The 17,450-nt window shown below is 36.3% G+C and overlaps 1 protein-coding gene across 2 annotated transcripts in view; it reads right to left on the bottom strand.

Annotated features, from left to right (window-relative positions):
* Positions 1-11,332: 11,332 nt before the first annotated feature.
* Positions 11,333-17,450, bottom strand: part of PREX2 (phosphatidylinositol-3,4,5-trisphosphate dependent Rac exchange factor 2) — a 168,907-nt gene continuing 162,789 nt past the window's right edge. For both annotated transcript variants that reach the window (XM_002198999.6, XM_072924731.1), the window contains exon 40: positions 11,333-16,655. In XM_002198999.6, coding sequence (XP_002199035.4) covers positions 16,610-16,655 — 46 coding nt within the window. In that variant the 3' untranslated portion in view covers positions 11,333-16,609. The remainder of the gene's footprint in view (positions 16,656-17,450) is intronic.

Genomic DNA, 17,450 nt, shown 5'->3' with positions numbered 1-17,450 from the left:
TTAATAGTAGTCTGGAATGCCTTGTTCCTTCTGCTTTTACTCTTTGTTATGCTTTTTCTAAGTGTATTTACTGCAGAAAATGAAATCTCTCGGCTCTCATGTAGATGTCAGGAACATTTGAGAAGGCCTGAAAATGTGCTATTGGTTTCAAAATGGCATTCACCTTTCTACTTTGTTATCTAATAGTTTTATCCAGAAACTATTATATTCTTTTTTTTTTTTTTCCTTTTATTTGACAGTTAAATGAAATTGCTGACACATTCAACACACATTTGAAGTCAATAGTAATAATTGGATAAGTGGCATATATTCACATTCTTGGCATGGAAAGAACCATAAATATGTGTCTCCATTATCTCTGAGTTCCATAAAGGGCAAAGAGCCCAAATACTTATGGGAAGGTCAAGTTAAAGACTAGACCTTTGTTGAGCAGCCTGGCTTTACCCACTCGGCCAAGCAACTGCACTGCAGCTGGCACACCTCTTACCTTGCATCTCTCCACACCTGCACAGAGGCTGCTCATGAGGCATCTGTAAAGCATCAGGGAAGCAGCACAGCCAGAGGTATCCACAGCTGCCAGCTGAAGTGCAGAAGTAATTGCTGCCGGCTCCTGCCCTCTTCCTCCTCCTGCTCAGGAGTCCATGCCATTTGAAGTCTGTCTTTCTGAGTCTCCACCATTGCAGAGGATGAGCCATTGCTATGTAGACAGGAAACTTTCTGCAACAGCTGGTCTTCCAAACCCAGGTATCCAACCACTGAGCAGGTTTGATGCCATTCTAGCCAGGCTTCCCATGACAAAGTTTGAATCCAGAGGAGGAGTGCTACTTGTTGAATACTCCTGATGCAACACTCCTAGCAGGAGTTTTCAGAGGCAGACATATATGAGAATGTGGCTCATGGCATCTAGCATTTGCAGGAGGCCTGTGAAGTCTACAACCCACAGCTTGTACTGATCAACTGGCCACCAGTGTGGGGTAGCCTGACTGGAAGGAAGATGCAGGTGGCTGAGGGCTTCATCTAATGGCAATTGATTCAGGAGCCAGAGTAATACAGGTCAGAGGGGACATGAAAGCCATGCTGCCTTGAAATTGCTTATGGTTTTCTAGCTGAGTGTTGAAAATCTTCAGGATTTTACAGCCTGTTTAAGGCAGAACGTGCCAGGGGTTAAGGTGATGCATGTATTTTCCTGTAACACTAATCATACTGCATTTCTCATATTTTATATCTTGTACTTCAACTCTAAACTTAAGTGAAGAATCTGGCTTTTCTTCTGTAGCCCCCTCCTCACATGGCTGAGTAAGTGGCAGTCCTTCAACCTCACCTTGTCTGACATGTGCTCCAGCTCTTTCTTTGTCTGCTGTACTCTACAGTTTGTAGACATCTTGACTCCCATCACTTAACTATGATATGAAGTCAGACAAAGTTTGAAAATGCTAAAATATTTTAAAACAAAATCCCAAGTAAAGCAAAACACATTACAAAAGTACTTTAATTATCTTGAAGTTTGGCAGAAACAACTTTCATTCTAGTTTGATTCTGCCCCATTGTTGACCTCAAATGTCAATTTGGTGGCAGCTTTCTTCATGAAAGGCTTTGGACTCGGTTTGGCAAGATATAGAAAAAAAAATTTAAGGCTAATATTTTGCACAATGAGCTGTTCTTTATAGAACTGTCCTTTACAGAAATCAATACATAACAACCTAATGAGGCTTGGTCTAGAAAAATCTCATTTTGGAGAAGAGGATGCATTTCTGTGATTGCTTGATAGAAAAATTTATTATTTGAGTTTATTCTTCTCTTACACTTCTTTACACTTTAAACTGTTTAATCACATTATTTCTTGTACCAATTGATTTTGGAGGTCTCTCAGTAAGACAATATGCCTTATATCTTCATGTTCAGTTTTTCACCAAGATGGAACTGTCTGCTGTAGGAATATTGATGAAATCAGTGGAAATTCTCTTTATCGGTACTCCTCAAAATTTGATCATAATGAGCATATGCTGCTGTCTGGTAAGATCTCTAAAGTATATGGAGCTGTTCCATAAAAGAGTATCACCCATAGAAAACCTGCATAAGTTGTTTTTTTTTTTTTCTCTATTACTATGTTCTATAAAATGAAGGGTTTTTTTTAAAATACAAAATACAAACTACCTTCTCAATGTGACAAAGCTAACAAAGTACTAGAGTATCAAAGAAAATCCTACCTTCTTTCTGGCAAAAAAGCCTTTACAGTAAGAGCATTCAAAGTGTTGTTACTTCATACATAGCAGAACACAGATGCAAGATGTGATATTGACAGTGACTCATTTTACCAGAAAAACCTAGCAGACATATAGCTTGGTTTTATGTTCATAGCCATCATGCTGCAAAAAGCTTTCCTCAAGAAGCTTTTTTTACTAGAGACCTAAATATGAAAGCTTATGCTAAAATACTCTGGAGTCTTTAAAACACAGCCCTGCACAGACTCACAAACTCAGCTGATATGGTCTGTTTTCAGAAATAAAAGCATTCAGGGGCCTAAATCTTATTCCTTTTTACTCAAGGCTTAAGCAGTTTTTGGTTGAGCTCTCCATTTAGATATGCAAAGCCATGCACAGTACTCCTGCATCCAGTAAGAGGCCATGGACCATGCTGAAGTCCAGATTCAGTTCTGTGTTATAAATTCCATCCAAAACAAGCATCTTGACATTCTGGATAAGTGCCATGACTAGTATTTCAACAAGGCATAATAAAACTGGAATTACTTGAGACATTAATGAGTCAGAGCCAAGCACACCTACTCTTTAAGCTAACTACCTCTTTCTCTGCTGCTTCAATAGAGCCAAGTAGAAAGAGCTTTGCTAACACTTATACTGTACGAACTGCAAATCCATAGCAGGATAGTGTGTTTGCCTCTGGAACCACTGGAATAACTAACTCCTTAATCTGTTGAGGCTCTTTCCTTTCCAGAGGCAATTACACCAATCTAATTCAGATGTGTGTAGCTGTTTCTAAAGAACAAAGCTCTGGTATTCATTAGCCCATGTTCAGCTCTAGGAGTCACTCCCAAATAGACTCTGAAAAACTGAAACGATTGATGCAGTTTCCATCTTACAGCTTAATTTATATGCTTAGCAAGTCTGCTCAAATGACAAGTTACAAGGATTTTTCAGCCTGTTCACAGCTTCTAAGATGCCAGCCCTGAGTTTTTTTCTGAGATAGGTAGGAAGAAACTTAAACTAATAAAACTTACTTGAATATAGATCCTTGAAAATTCTTCTAGGGATAACAAGATGTGACAGCTCAACTGCTTCCATCCATATTAGTTCCTTTTGCAACCATTGAAATTAAAAAAAAAAAAAAAACAAAACAAAAAAACAAACCTGTAAGAAGATTTTTATTCATGTGTTTATTTTAATTTAATCTTGAGGTCTGAGCCAGGAGACTTCATGCAGGGAGTAGAATCTGTAGGAGCAGACATATCTGAGAATTCTGAAAATACTGTGCAACAATGAAAAGGTATCTTTATGTTTTTTTCTAGAAGGGATGACCCTTGATATTTTAAATGCTTCACTAAAAATATAGGAATGCACTTCAAATGAACAATGCCAGTCCTATGTACAGTCTTTTCAATTTCAATCCCAGATATTTAATAGTTCAAGTTTTTCAGCAGTCAATAGTCCTTGTCTCAAAGGAGATTCTCGGTATCTTGTTTATCACGGAAAGCAAAGTTGCTGGATTTTGTTTCCAGCAGGTAAAGTTAATTGATGTTACAAAAATTCTACTGGGGAAAAAACAGAAAGGAAACATAACTGGAACTGGAATTAAAGTTTTATTTAGTACACAAAACTCCATGTTCTTCACATTTCTTTGTTCCATCACTTGCTTTTGCATTTGTAATCCAACCATACTGAAATTTCTATCTAAGTTTTGGCTGGGTTCACAGAATTACAGTTCATAAAATTTTCTCAGCCCAAATAATAGTAGGACTATAAAGCTATTATTTGAGCAAATTTGTTGAGAAAAAAAGTCACCCTGAATTCAATACAAACCCTATTCAAATAAAATTTTGCCTGACTATGCAATGCTCTGTATACTTGCTTAGGTTCCAACCCCCATGAAATGCAAGAACTTGGAAATATTTCATACTGCCATTCTCATCATTCTTGTAGTTTCATTTGTCAGATTGAGAGCTTCCTCCCATCTTCTCATTCAAATGGAGGCTCATTTAGAAGCACTTGAAGCCAAAAGAGATTTTGCCATTGGATCTGAGTTTTGAGCATGGCCTCTGTCTAAAGACCTTACTCATCTTACCTTGCATACCTGGCCCTCCCCCTCCTCCTCAGCTGCTCTCTTTTTCCTTGCCAAGTCCTAATTTAATTTAGAGGTACTTGAGGGGAAAAAAAAGATTCTGTATGCTGAGAGATGAGACCATACTAAATAATTAGTATGCTGATGTAAAACTTTACTTCTCTAACTCACTATGTAGACAGAATACAGAAATATTGCTGAATATTTTTTTTTCCTTTTTTTGCACCTAACCCATTTGTTGGAACATTTAGGGCAAAGCAGAGCTAATTATCACCAGCAGAATTATAGACTCAGCAAATTGCATAGCTTCTCTTCTGACAGCTTCAAAATAAATACTAACCTTGTAGCCTGAAGAGTATTGACAAGTGCCTGACTTGGCAGGTCTGGTCTATGAAAGCCCTTATTATAGGAATAATCTATATTTATGTCATGAAATAATTGGGTCTCAGCTGTTCCTAGAAGCCTCTGCAAAAAAAACTGAGTGATTCATTACTGCAGCCCCTCTCTTGGTGCATCTGAAAAGTTATTGATTCTCCAGAAAGTCCAGAGGACACAGATCTTCCTCTTCCATGTTCATGGAAGTGTATATAGTGCTTTACTCATAGTAAAATCAATACACACATGTGGGCTGAATTCCCTGGAGGATGACCTGGTTATAGTACCTCAATCTCAAGATTGTGTGTGAGCTCTGATCTGACATTTGTATTCTGACAAAGCTCCTGCTAATAAAATATGCAGAAGAATGTCTACTTTGTGCTTTTAAAGAAGTAAAATAGATTACTAGATTGCAGTTGAGATTTGCATAATTTTGGGCATGCCCCAAAACTGGCAAGCAGGCAGGCAGTTAACTACAGAAGTTCACTAGTGCAAATATCAGGAATTCAAATGTTGGTTGGCAAGAAGAGCATCAAAAATTGGATAGAGATGCTTGGAAGCTGCATTTGAATGCTTTTATGCAGAGGAAAGAGAAAATCTTAAAGATCAAAGGAAAAGTATTATTTATGTTTTACTGATGTTGAAGCAGAACATATTCCATGAATTAGGGATTTACCCTAGGTAAATACTTAAGTGCATGTTAGGTCTGAAAAGGCTTCTTAATTCCTTTAAAGTAATGAACTATAGTTACAACCCTGCAATAGGATAAGGAAAATATATGTGATATTTCCAAATGGATCTAAGAATGATGTTGTACCTAACATAAATATGATAACTGTCTAGAAATGCTTTCAAATTATTATGGTGCATTTAATTATTCTCAAGGAAAACTAGTTGGGGATTTGTTCTATCTCTAGTGTTTTGACAAATAACTGACCTATTTGAATTCTGATCTTCCAGATTATGCACAACTTTTAAAAATCTTTGGATACTTGATGTGTCTGGTAATGCAAATGCAGCATGAATAATAAGGTTCACAGTGAGTGGGAGCTGGTCATAGAGCCTGTCATTAGGTGTTTAGCTGAGACATTCATATATTCAAGGACATTTTAAAAGAAAGACAAGAAGAAGTTCTGAATACAAACCAGAATCTTTGAATAACTGATGATTTTGCCAGTAAGCATTTAAATATAACTTCCTTTACACTGGGATGGGCAGCTAAGGGGAAAGGTCTCTCAACAATGACTCAAGCCAAATTAGAGAAATACATGGTGAATGGAGTTAAATACTGGAATTTCATGTATGAAAAATGTGCATACATGATAAATGTACATGAAAGAGCAATAAGTGAAAGATCAAGCTTCTTTATAAGAAGTGGTATTTCACTTATATTCTGAAGGTAGTTAATGATGTTGTGAATATTACCTCATTCATCTTTCATTTTTTAGTCATCTAGATGAGATTCTTAAAGCTACTCCTTTTGAAACAGTGCAGATAGTCTGGTGGGATTTTAAAAAGTATTCTGATTCCTAAATACCATGGAAGTATTTTGATTAGGCCTCAGAAATTTTAACAAGTGTTTGTGTTTATCATTGTTGTTGTGTTTATTATTATTTATTGTGTTTAATATTATTTGTAACCAAATACAAATGCCTCATAAAAAGGATTTAAGATTTTCTTGCAATAAATGGGAAGAACTTAGGTGTTCACTGTAAAATTATTGGAGTTTGCTGGTGGACAGGAGAATTAGCTTTGTTCTCAGAGTGACAGATATATCTGGACACTTAGCATTTGTTGACACCAGTACCTAAATGAGGAAAAGACAGGTTGCACATCAGAATCCAAGTTCAAAGTTTTGATCCATATCTTAACACCAGTTGGATATATATGTATCAGATAACTCAGCCCCAAGTCACCTCTGAAAAACATGACAATTTCTGATTTTACTTTTAGATAACCACATTTTCAGTACCTGTACCATAATGTCAACACTGCTCAAAATGGCTTGTGAGTCTAAAATCTCCAGATGCCTCCCTTCTGACTGAAAAAAAAAAAATCCTGAGTGACTGTAGCTCTGCTCCAGGTACACCAAGTGGGCTGGTAGGCAAATAGGTTGCAGTGTAACTCTCATCTAAGTGCTTCTGGAATCTGAAGCAAAGAAGGCCTGATCCCAAGTACATACATTTATAACACCTAATACAAATGAGGATATAAAAATCTTAGAGTTTTTGGCGTTGCAACTGAGAGTCTATAGTCCAAACTAAACAACATACACTTCTGTGAATGTGCTTATCCCAAGACTGCACCCCAGTGGCCTGACTGTGCTCTAGAAAAGGAGCAATTTTTTCTCTCTCCTGCTGTAGCTATACAGGCTACATACAGATATACAGCACTGGACTAGCAAGAGCTCAAGACAGAACAACCTCAACAGCTCCTCTGGTCTGTCCTATCACACCTCCATACTATTCTGCAGTAGCTGAAACACTACATAGCTGTCACTGCAGGATACAGAAAGCAAATTATTTTTCAGCAGACAGACTGTTAAAATCTAGGTTGACAAAAAGTCTCATTTCCCATAGAAGCTTAGTTAAACAGTCCTGTATGGGAGGCAAACAGCACATTTCACATGAAGGGCAAAAGGGAAGCAGATTTCTTCCATTTCACCCCATCATGTTCAAAGCAGACCTGCTTTCATGCATCACAACTTCAAAAAACCTGCCAGAGCTTTGTATTTCCACACTGCACTGCCAGCCCTGCTCCATGACACACTTCAAACCAATTCTGAATGAAACAGAAAATGGTTGTGGTTCAGCATAATTGAAATGCCCTTAGCATCTGTGATTTTCTTTCCTTTGATCATGAGCAGAGTCCATTTTCCATGCTGGTTTATTCTTTGTCCTCCCCACTGAGTCTGTTTTAAGGAAGGTTCACAGGAATTATTAGCATTTTGAAACATGGAAATAGAACTCAGTAGAAGAACATTAGAAGGAGTTCCTCACTTTATATCAAATTTTCTACTTCTTTGAAGAAAATTTTGAACTGTTTTGAAATTTACTGAAATCCTCACTATCATGAGGGATATGTCCCCATTTCTTTTGATCTAATGTGACCTAAGGCAAATATAATTGCTGAGAATACCTAGGGAGAAAGTAGGTATTTCCACTGTTTTCCTGCCCTTCTCATTCTAAAACACAATACAGACAGTTGTCTCACTTGTATTCTTGCTGGTACAGAATATCTGTTTCCTATTTTTCTGGCATGCAGATAAATGAAAGACCATCAGGAAGGCTCATATTCTATTTCCATGAAACTGAACTGAGTTTTTTTGTTATAAGGTCATTTAGATAATAGAATTTAGAACATTAATGTGCACAGGGTGCATTTTTACCACAGTCTCAGCAGAAAACATTTCAGTCCCACCTCCATCTTCAGAGTCCTCTCTTTGCCTGATTGCTCACTTCTAGGAAAATTGCTCATGCAGGGAACTCCAAACATACTGTGGCTATCAAGAGAGGTGTTGAAGGCACAATAAGCCCATATGATCAGTGTGACTAGAATATTAGCTTCTACTGCTCCTCTGAAAGGCATCTCACCTGCCTGAATAAATTTTATTAAATGAAAAAAAAATCAGGAAAATTTCTTAAAATTTCATTTAATGTATTGTTTTGTTACTGAGGAAAGTAGAGAGACATTGATTGTTTCACACATTAGATACAAAAACAGGAGTTGTGATTAGGTAGGGGATTTGTGTTTGTTTAGCTATAAGGCCTAAGAGTAAATGAAATTCTCTTTCTCCTCATGAATGTTGTGTGGTGAATACTCAGATAATGTAATTTAGTCCTATGCTACAGTTTCAAGTATTAATGCCTTCTGTCAAAGTCATGGGAAGTAATCCAGAAATGAAAGCCTCCTGTTTGTTCTGTCTGTATCAGGCCCACAAATGACCTTTAAAATTGGCACATGACTGTAATTATTTCCCTGTTTCCCAAGTTACTAATTTTCCAGGGTGTGCTGTCAAAATTCCAAACACCTACTCAACTTCTTAATGTATAAAAGCTTTACGTATTTTCTTATTTTGGAACAGCATCTAATATATTGCTAAGCATTCAATCAAGCTTCACTTTGTCTTGACTTTGATTTCAGCTGCCACTCAATCTATTTTGAAATGTGTTACAATATGAGCAAGTAGCACTGATTAGCATCAGACATTATTTCCATCTTAATCTGGGTGATACTTTGTCATTAAGTTTTGTGAGGATGCACTGGCTGTAGATAATACACTGCTGATGTTCATTTGCTTGCAGTCATGTCCTGTATTGGTTTGATTAGACCTACTCTATGGCTGGTTGATGACAAAACCTCATTGATTACATGTGGTCTGCTTCTCATTTCCAGTCAAGCTTTCTGTCTTGAGACATGAATAGTTTCATTAATTAGGTGAACTAAACACGTTGACAGCCATTCAAGCTAGTCTGGGTCTGGCATAATAGTGCTCATATTATGGATTCATTCTATGCAGTCAATGAAAATTTGGTTATTAATTTAAATGAATGCAGAATCAAAACCTATTGGTGTTCCTTTCATTTGATTATGCTCCCAGAATACATCCAGTACAATTTCCTCCTACTTTTAGAGGCTGCTATACTTCACAGGGAAAGACACTGATTATTTATTCCAGATGCTAAAATCCCTCCTGCCCTGATAAAGAACTCAATAATTAATAACTAGCTAAAACCTAGAGCTTAAAAAAATCTAGATACAAGTTAAAATTCTAACTTATATTGAGTCTTCTATGAAGCATGCAGTTGTTTATAAAACATCACCTGTGTTAAATACTTGGAAAAACTAAAGCCAGGTCTTCAGGACTTTCCAGTGTTGTGTTTATACTGCTCAGCATTTGCCTTATTTTACACTCCTCCTAAGTACCCAGTGTCTTTTTCTACCTCTCCAACCCTGATTACATTCTGGAGATCCATTTTCAGATCTTTTTGCCAAATTAGGGATACAGACACTATATATCTTTGTACACTACCCTTATTCCCAAGATTAAAATCAATGGAAGAAGTCTACCATCTACCTTGTGACTGGAAATGGTCACTTCCCCTCCCCATTAGCCTAAGTCATTGGTCTACTTCAAGTCAACACAAGCCAGGAGTATGTTATTCATGGACACACCTGTACCAGCACTGGTACAGAGCAAAATTAATGTGAAAATAAGGAAGGGGGAGCAGGGAATCAAGTACTATCTGGAAAAGCAGTTTCAGAGAATTAAGATTCTACAAGCAAGAATGAAATAACTGTTAGAAATTCCACTTCGTTAGTATAAGCTTCATCTATCCTGTTTCTGCATGACATAATGAGCTATTAAAAAAGCCTCCCAAGCAATCAAATACATACCAAAAGTAAGTTTATGAGTAACATTCAAAAGGAAGTGTCTTTACTGTCAAAGCTTAGCAGACACATATTTTGATGGGAGGCAGAGATATATTATCTTTTCTGAATCATGAACTCACACCGTGCTCATTTGACATGTAAGTGTATCAAGTGCTTTTGCAGACTTTTTTGACTTTCAAATCATGATGATAGCAACACTTTCTCATGAAAGATGCAAAATTACTGGACACCCAAGTGCTACCATGGTGTAATTGATTATCTTTCTCAGTATTTATTTCAAAGCACTATTTATTCCCATTGTGTATGCTGCTCAAGAAAAGAATTCTTTGTTCTTTATTTCTGAGGTATTCATGGCATCAAGACCACAGAAATGAGGAGCACTGAAAAAAGAAACTTCACTTGTAGAAAAGCAAACTATATTTGAAACCCTATGGTCACTTCTGCTGCTGAATACTTTAACATGCCATGCTGCCTTCCTTCACAAAATTAGAGAAACGAATACATAGACAGAAGGAAAAAAAGCTATCTTTCAAGTCTAGTTATCCAGAAATACTTACATTCTCTTCCTTGCTGCATAAGATAGACAACAACAGGGATTTTACAAAGTAATTGTAGTTGCTTTTGGTCCTGTCTCCACTATTTCTTTCAGTCCTGAACATCTGTTGATCACAACCATGCAGAAATCAGAACTCATTTCATATATAGACAACTGCTCTGCAAGGTCCAATAGTTCATCAGCTTTCAGTCCTACAAAAGAAACAATGCAAGTGCAACTCCTCAACCCCCTGGCATCCCAAAAGATCCCTCTAAAGGATCAGTCATTCCTTGGTGTTTTTCTAGTACAAGGAGTACAACACTCCACACTATGTTTGCAGATTACCCGTTGTGCACAGCAGTAAGCAGAAATTCCTCAGACAAAAAAGTGGTGGATATTCCAGAGCTTCATGGAACAGTGATGGCACCACAGGTCCAGAAATCAATTTTCATGCCTGTGTCTCTTCCAGCCTTCACAAAGTAGAACTGCCAAAAGCCAGGGACTACAGCTTATGCATGGTTCAGTTTTCCAATGATTATAAAGATGTATTTCAATTACCAGCGATGAGCCTGGGCTGGGCCTGGGTTTGCAGAAGAGATTCTTATTATAAAGGTTTATTTCTAGTTCAATTTTTGTTCTCTTGCAGCAGAATTTCTAGGCAGGCACAATGAAAGGGCTAAAGACTCTCAACCTCCTCCCTCCCAACTTCTTGCTTACAAAGAAAGAGGTTTGCAGTGGCCATATTATGAATGGTTTTATTGCTCTCTGGCATTTTGTAATACAGTGTTACCATTCCAGTCTTTACTATGTAACTAAAAAAATAAACCATAGATCTAAAAGTACACAGTGTTAGTTTTACCCATTATCAATATAATAACTGATTCAAAGTATGCTACAGAGGCACTTTACAAAATAATGGAAAAAAGTAAATTAAATCCATGTTCCAAGGATTTTCATTCCAAAGGTTACTTCCAACAAACTCAACTACCCACAGAATTGCTAGTTTGATTGTTTTAAAACAAAAGCTGAGACATTCTGTGTATGGCTGTACTTACACATAATATTTCAAAGCAGTCTTTTTCTCTTAATATTTTAAATGGTTTCTTGTGCTTAATGAGATGTTACAAAATATATTCATAATTTGAAAAATGTGTGCAATACTCAATGCAGGAATTAAGTTTAATTTTTTTTAAAGTGTAACACAAGTATAACCAAATACGTACACTATATACAGAGTGTAAAGAAGTTAATAAGGCTGCTTAGATTTTTAAATCTGGCAAATGATACTGCAGATAGGACACAAATACACAAAGAAGATGTTGTGGGTATTCCCATGGAAGTCCAAATCTAAGTACTTACAGAAATATCCAACTACTTCGAGCACTCTATTGGACTTTCAAACTGAAGTAGAAGTTATGTCTAAAGTAGATTTCTAGTATGGAGATATATCTTTTTAGAGAAGAACATAAGAGAAAAAAGCTTGATTAGCCTCTGGAAAATCTGAAATTTCTCACCAGTGTTAACATCTGCATGACTGTGTGTGCTGTATATTCATTTATACAAACATAACAGGAAAGCATAAACACACGTCTTCTAGCAGGAAAAGGGAAACGTTCATAATAATAAAATTTCTTTAGGAAAACCTGGTTGATATATACAGTATATAGAAAAACCCTACACAATTGTCAGCATACAAAAATATGAGTTCAATATGTTTTTATACTTCAAAAACTAATGATGAAAAATCCAGGTATCCTGAGTCAGGTATGCACTGCACATCTAATTTACCAATGCCAGAGTACTGTTGGAGTACAATTAAAAAAGCACTACCTGCATTTATCAAGTACGGAGATAAAATACATAAGGCAATGCATTATCGTTTCATACTGTTGAACACAAATGGCGCAAAATATGCGTCAGATGCTGGAAGGCATATCCATGAAGGAGCTGTTAAGTAGAGTATGGAACAATATGCAGATATATACTACAGTTACTTATTTTCTCATTTAAATGAAATGAATGACACTTTCTTTTTTTGAGCATCATGCTTAACCATGATGTGCATACTCATATTCAGGCAATTGTCTTAAATACATATATATATATATATATATACACACTACATCTGACAACAAATTAATAAAACACATTTGCTTGTGAATTCTCTGGCTAAAAATAGATCAATAAACATGGGTAATTTTTTTCCATTAAAAGATTCTAACAAATGAAATTAGGTATGACTACTGTAAATCCTGGTTGACTGAAGTTTAATTGTCTTGGCTCTAAACCAGTAGAAGAACAGTTCTGATCACTACTGACTGCATTAAAATAAACAAATATAAACCAATCCAAAAACCTGATGCATTTGCTAAAACCCAGTGAAATCTACCCAAAAATCCACTAAAGATTCCAACTGTCTCAGTAGATAAGAAATTGGTTGGTTGCTTCAGCTGACAGCAGGAATATTTACTTTGAAATGGATCTCTAAACACGAAGTCTGATATTGAAAAACTAGACTATATACATTTTTTTTCTATTTATTTATATTTACAATCTACAAGGAAAATAGCATTAGAAATAATTAATTTGGGGAACTAGACTGGATCAACGGCCATTTCGTAGACTAAAGACTGTTTAACATCCTAATATTCATAGAGGATGGTCACAAAGATAGGCCAAACATCCTCAACTCTACTTAAAATCTATGTTGTCTCCAAGCATGTATGCTATGGCAACTCATGGAAACTCAGCTGTTCCTGGGCCTCCTTTTCCAGGTAAGCATTGGATCGTGGTAGTATTTGGTAATGTATGCCTCTAGATCCTTGAATTAATTCCCAGAAGAATTACACTTTCCTTGGGTGAAAAGGTAAAAATTACATACAGAAAATGCTTTCCCCCTAAACCAGTACAACACATTGTTGTTAAAAAAGGCTACATAACCCATTTCTGTCAAAGCAAAGATTTAAGAAGCTACAGGTGATACAATCCTTGTAAATCATCACCCTTGGTCATCTCTCCATGTCACCTGTTAGTTTAAAAATTTATAAGAGGATAAACATACTGTGATGAGAATGGATTTTTTTTCTCTACAAATGCATATTGTAGAGGAATAAATACATCCACTACATACACCAAACAAGATAAACAACTTTAATAATGAACATACGTAAATTTATATTTCAGGAATAGACTTATTTAAGTCCATTTAATGTTATTAGAAGTCAATAGAATGGTGTCAGAATGTGTAGTGTGCCCTGAAAGCAGAGGAACAAGAAAAGCCATCTGAATTCTACACAATGTTTCAGACAGGCCATTGAAGAACATTTTGGGAAATCAGGTTCCCACTTTTTAATAGACAGTAAGTGGGCCATTTATGCCCATTTCCTCTGAAAATAGGTTGGACTCGATCTCTAAGTTAGAGTCAAGGATCCCAGAGATCTTTTCCAACCTGAGTCTGTGTGTTACTGTGGAATCATATTTTTATGCGTTACCTGTAATCCCAGAAAACCAGGGCTTAAGTTGCTCAGCTACTTTGATACCAGGCTAAATAGACACTTTACTTTCAGTATGGGTCACCAATAAAGCTCATAAGGCTTAATAGGTTTTTGAAAACTGTCTCTAGAAGGGGCAAATAAGAATAAAGGACTACAAGTTAGATACCAAAATTAGAGGTCAAGATTTCCGATGCCCACTCGTGAAACAACAGCTAAAGAATTTTGTCCAGTGACTGGCTTATAACTGTTTATCCCTTACAAATATCTATTATCCCATTATATCAACAAAAAAATGAAACAGGGAATTATCATATACAGGGAGACTATTTTGGAGTATTTGCACTCCTATCATTTTCAATGCTATATAAAAAAAGGCAATTACTAGTTACAATAATGCATGTACATGCAACAGATTTTGTCCCCTAGGTTATTTTATTTCATACAGGCTCAGCAGCTCCATACAGCCAACAGCTGACTTCCCTCATAGTTAACCACACCTCACAGGAAGCTGTGAGCTCAGAGCTGTTGGCTTGAGGTGCTTATGGCTTCTCTGTACTTCTGATGTCTGAACAAGCAGAAACTGAAGTTATTGGTGCTTTTGCCTGGAGCAGGAATTACTGTAGTCAATACTGCTGCTGTGAATGAAACACATCTGAAAGTATGAGACCCTGACTAGAACAGCAATTATAGAAAACAATTCTTTCTTATGTGTAAGCATTAGGTCATGCTAGACAAAAGCCTTTAAAAGTAATGTTTTTGGGGTTTTTTTTTATTTTGCTTTTGTGTATATTAAGTTTTTTTAATCAAAAAGATCATGGTTCAATAGTTTCCAGCAACTATGAGAGTAAACAAAGCACCAAGGTGAAATTGTTACTGGAGTGTTCATTACTGCATGCTTTTGTCATAGTTTAAGGCAAACATTCTCTTTTTATGGTAAGACCAGTAATAGATATGACTACATAAATATATACATGTTGAAATGTACATATATGCACAGACATGTATATCTGTGGATATATAAAAATATTTATTTTCTTAGCAAAAATTAAGGTCTGTGTAAAAACATTTAGAATACTGAAAAAGGTAGGAGCTCTAATTCCTTCTTTGGAGAAAAGTAACAAGTTCCCTAAATATCCTCTAAAAAACCCACTCTCTTCAAGAGTACAATTCCTTTTTACTTCTCACTTATTTCATTGTCGATTGACAGATTCTTAAATATTTAGATCATATGCAAAAATTATGTTGTGTGGTTTGATTGCTACAGCATAACTACAGGCCACTGTTGTACAAAAAATAAATTTTATTCAGCAGTATGTGTCTTGCTGTAATGGAATACATAGCTACTGCTGCAAGTAGAACTATTTCAGAATATGGTTTTTGTTTTAACGTGCTCATATATAAATCCTCATTTGGGGGCATTTAAAAAATGAAAATTCTTTGGCCAAAAGAACAGCCAAATGCAGATAAATTCTCCCTGGGCTCTCTAAATAGTTAGTACAATTTCAAAATAAATCTATAACAATTACCACTCCAAAGAACTGAGACGCTATACAATACAATTCTGACAAAATGCGGAAAATGGTAGCATAAAACATCAAAACCCCAAACTATGCTTGAACTTCAACCAGCCATTTCCAGTTTAACAACACTGACTCATCTCTGCCTTATGCAGATTTTTTAGTGTAGTGCTATAGAAGAAAATACACAACTCTGGAAAACTCTGAAGTGCAGAGATGTAATAATGTAAAACATCTATTAGAGTCTGAAACTCAGGCTAACAATGGATGAAGATCAGACTCATCCTTCTGCTTCATTATAATGGCAGCTGCAAAAGGGCAGAACATTACCTTATATGCCATACCATGAGGCACTCCTAATGCCATGTAGCTCCTCCTTCCAAAGCAGCATGACAAGCACTGCTTCAGACATGGCTGAGTTTACTGATCACAAGCACACACCTCTGCAGCCATTAAACACAACTCTGAAATGAGCATTCCATCTTTAAACCTCACATTATATTCTTGAAACAGTAAAGTTAACATTCCAAGAAATTATGATGGTGACAGGAAAAAAGCTTTCTCAAGTGCAAAGGGCCCCATATGAAGTGCATGCTCATTATCAAGCCTAGTTTATCTAGGCTTTAACATTCTGCATAGTGTACAAGTGAAGACATTCCCTCTGACCAAGACTTTTTTCAAGCTGCTGGCTACACCTTTCATGTGGCTGAGCAAGACACATCAAATTAGTCTGATTCCAGTGTTAAATTCCCAAGGAAGAGTACTGTCCTATGAGTGTAAGGCTGGAACACACAGATTTCAGAAATGCTTTTGGGAAAACATCTTTCAATGGCAGTAGGTAATATTTAGGGTATTTCTTTCTTTGTCCTGAGTAAAAGATTTTTTTTTTTTCTTATTTATCAAAGCTGCAGGGATATACTGCTATAGTGCAGTTGGATTTTTGCCATATAATCCCAGTATTCTAAAGTCCATTACTGGGTTGTTTTCTAGAGCAGATCTCCTCATTCTTCTCCAACGGGTGGTGGTGGCTGGCAGAGCTTGTATAATCTGACAATGACAAACAAAGCAATTATTATTCTTAAAGCCTGGTCATTATTAAGATGAGTAAATTTAAGGAACACAAAGTTACATCTTTCTGCACTGCAAAACAAAAGTTATGAATTCAGTTTAATACCATCAATAGAAAACTAATCAAATCTTCTTTTTTTACATTGAAAGTGGAACATTTAAAACACATATCAATAAGCAGTCTTATAAACACATTTCAATACAGAAAATTTTCATTTTTCTGCACTGAAGATGCCTTCATTAAGCCTGTTATCAGTTGTTGCCCTGGATTTCTCAATTGGAAAAACTGCTTGGTGAATGCAATTGCTTCCAATTCTGTTTTGTCTTGGCCCAGTCAAACCTCTCTAAAAATATTTCCATGAAGAACTGGTGCTGTTTGAAGCACCTAAGACAGGTGTCAGACGTGACACTAGTAGCAGATTTTAAATTCTCTCTCCCTCTGCTTCCTCATGGATGAAGTCAACAGCAGTAAGATTTGGTTCAAATTATTATCTCGGAACAGACTGAAATATCCACTGCTTTTATAAAAGTTTTTGGACTTCTATTAACCCCTTTTGAAATGACTTGGTTATTAACAGGTGTTTGAAACTTTACCCTTATAATAGAAACACTGAAAATAAAAGGCAGTCAGTCTGACCTCACACCCCTTGTTCTGTACTCCTGTCCAGCATACAGTATCTCCTCTGAAACCACAGCAATTAGAACCAGCCATAGACATGATCTCATTTGGAGATTACACATATTCCTCTGGGAAAATGTATCACTGAATAGCAA

The sequence above is a fragment of the Taeniopygia guttata genome, chromosome 2 (assembly GCF_048771995.1).
Source record: "Taeniopygia guttata chromosome 2, bTaeGut7.mat, whole genome shotgun sequence".
NCBI lineage: Eukaryota > Metazoa > Chordata > Aves > Passeriformes > Estrildidae > Taeniopygia > Taeniopygia guttata.
The sequence above is the reverse complement of the archived record's forward strand: the minus strand, read 5'-3'. Positions and strand labels throughout refer to the sequence as shown.